Here is a 2,909-nt window from a genome sequence, read left to right on the forward strand (position 1 = left end):
CAAAGCTGAGATTTTGCCTAATATATTTCAAAAACCACATCAGCAGATTCTGACTCCGGAGATGCCTTTTAAGGACTTGACTATTTCTTTCCCTGACAAACAAAAATTAGAAAAGACATAGAAATAGCCACATTTAAAGAAAGAGACAAGCAGAACTGTAGCTAGAAAGAGTGTTGACAGCAGAGAATTTCAAATCTTAGTTGAGGATTTGAGTAGTAATTGGTATCTCTGTGGTTCCCGTGAGTCCGTGTGTGGGAGTGTATGATACATTCTTCAGCCTCTGCCAGCTACACTTTCCAATCCAGTGCTGGGCCTCTGAGTAGGGGACAGGTGGTGGGAGTTAAATAAGGCCTCGTATTCCTTTACATCTCCTCCTCTCTCCTCCCCCCCTGTCCGTCCGTCCGTCCGTCCGGGGTGCTGGTTCCAGTTAAATCAGTGACACGGCTCTGGGGAAGAGGTTTATCACAGCAGCAAAGACCTGATATGTCCCGTCAAAGTGAAACGTCTTTCTCAGGTCCATGGGTCTGCCCCCGAGGCTGGAGGGGTCACTGCCCCAGTCTGGTAATGTGTTACGGTTTTCCTCTGATCTCAGCTCAGTGCTTCAGCACCGGGCTGCCTCGCTCCGGATCTTTCTGTAACGCCTGCAGGACCTGAGCACGGTTAAAAAGAAAAAAAGGAAGAACCAGTAGGGGTGAGAAAAAAAAAAAGGAAAAAAAAAAAGATTCACGTACGTGTGCAGCGTGATTTTTAAAATGGATTCTTTTCCCGGGTAGATATACAGTATACAAATTATTTTAAACCAATGATTCACCTAAATATAAATATATCTATACGGTACTGCCAACGAAGACTACAGCTTATCGGTTTCCAGCCAAACCGAGTGAAAGCAGAAAATCCATGTTATTTTCTTCTTTACAAATGGTATAAATGTCTGACTGACTTGTGATGTGCATTATTTCTTTTTTTTTTTTTTCTTCTTTTTTATTTAAACAACTAGTGTTTAGGAATGTCTTGTGATATATCGTCTTTAGAAGTGTTTTATTCAACTCAGAAAATCGCAATACTCAGCTATCAAATCTCTATTCTTCTAGAATCGCAATAAATGAAAATTGCAATACAAATCCAATCGACACCCATGTATCGTGGAAGAATCAAATCAGGACAGGACACATTGTCGCGGCCCGAGTGCCAACCAACAAAATGTTGAAGCGGTAACACCATACCTGCGCCCACTTCCTGTTGCGGCTGGTCATGTGGATGGCGGCGATGTGCTGGAAGAGCTGCTCGGCGGGGATGAGGTCGGGCAGGCGGGTGAGGAACTGAGCCATGTGGATGAAGTCCATGGTGGTCAGGACATCCTGGTAGAGGCGCAGCAGGCCCAGGCCCGTGCGGAACAGAAACTCCTCGTTGTCTCTGCAGAACACGTCCCACACCCGGCAGGCCAGGTCCAACGGTAGAGACTTACTGTACAGGGTGAAGATCCTGGACACGGGACGAGGGCACAAAGAGATGATATAGTCATTCAATACAAACAGATGGAAAAACAAGAACATCCATATCGGAATACATTTGAAACTGCTTCTCTACACATTAATAAGTATTTCAAAAGCTTTTTAAAGTTCTACCTCTTCTCAACAGTGGTGGAAGAAGTATTCAGATCCTTTACTTGAGTAAAAGTACCAATATCACACTGTAAAAAAAGGCCTGCATTGAAAATGTTGCTTAAGTAAAAGTATGCAAGTTTCATCAGGAAACTGTACTGAAAGTCTTAAAAGTAAAGTAATTGATGCTGAAAAACCCTCATATTTTAGAAAGTGTAAAGGATCCAAACAGTTGTGTGTTTAAAGGTCTAATCATTTCAGCTGCACTTGTAGGCCATTATATTGTTAGCTAGTTTAATTTATGATGAAACATCAGATTTTTTAAACTACATGGGTTTTGTGTACAGAAATCTTATCATGTAAAGTAACTAAAGCTGTCAGATGAATGTAGTGGAGTAAAAAGTACAATATTTCTCATTGAAATGTAGCAGAGTGGAAGTAGAAAGTAGCAGGAAAAGAAAAGAGTTAATAAAGTAAATAATTCAACATTTGTGCTTAAATACGGTTCTTGAGTAAATGTACTTAGATACATTCCACCAGTGCTTCTTAAACATGGCATTATGTTTTAGTCTGTAGCTTCTTTATCCTGTGCACCAGCGTGAGGTTCATGTACCGGAAAAATACGGCTGATAGAAGTCAAACGGCACATGCCGTCACAGCAAAATACAGAAACTCACCAGTCGATTAAATAAATATCGGGGGTCAAGTTGTTTTTCTGGAAATGTGCAAAGAGCTTTGGTAGGTTTTCTTCAAAGAATACTTCAAATGCAGCAAAGTAAGTTAACATCTGCGGAGAGAGGAGAAGGGGTTCTTAGAGGGTGGCACACACAGAGGAACCACAGGATTGTGTTGAAGAAGCAAGGCAGCGAGTCATCTGTGATGTCTGTGGTGTTGACTTGTCAGAAATGTGTGTGTGGAAGGTTTTCATTACAGCTACACTCTCACACTCACTTACACCTACACTTTAATGAGCTATTGTTGTACATGTTCCTGTGTAAGGTTCCCTAAATTAAAAAGTATTCATCTTCTTGATAATAGATTAATTATTTTGAGAAATAAAATCAACAAATAATCTGAAAATGAAATATGAATATTTGCTCGTTTCTTGATTCTGCTACCATTTCAAACTGAATATCTTTGAGTTTGTGACTGTTGGTCAAAGCAAGACAAGACATTTGAACGTTTAAATCAAGAAAATAATCAACAGATTGGATAATGAAAATAATCGTTACTTGCAGCCCTAATTCAAAAGATAATCTTAGTTAAATACCTGAATTTAAGAGGGGGGGGGGTGAGCACAACTAACTT

At 40.4% G+C, this 2,909-nt stretch overlaps 1 protein-coding gene across 3 annotated transcripts in view; it reads right to left on the bottom strand.

The window, feature by feature from the left end:
- Positions 1-116: 116 nt before the first annotated feature.
- The window catches only part of tbc1d14 (TBC1 domain family, member 14), a 55,923-nt gene continuing 53,130 nt past the window's right edge, over positions 117-2,909 (bottom strand). For all 3 annotated transcript variants that reach the window (XM_032544426.1, XM_032544427.1, XM_032544428.1), the window contains 3 exons: positions 2,279-2,388; positions 1,224-1,482; positions 117-650 (listed from right to left, as the gene is read on the bottom strand). In XM_032544426.1, coding sequence (XP_032400317.1) covers positions 594-650; positions 1,224-1,482; positions 2,279-2,388 — 426 coding nt within the window. In that variant the 3' untranslated portion in view covers positions 117-593. The remainder of the gene's footprint in view (positions 651-1,223; positions 1,483-2,278; positions 2,389-2,909) is intronic.

Source organism: Etheostoma spectabile, chromosome 19 (assembly GCF_008692095.1).
Source record: "Etheostoma spectabile isolate EspeVRDwgs_2016 chromosome 19, UIUC_Espe_1.0, whole genome shotgun sequence".
Taxonomy (NCBI): Eukaryota; Metazoa; Chordata; class Actinopteri; order Perciformes; family Percidae; genus Etheostoma; species Etheostoma spectabile.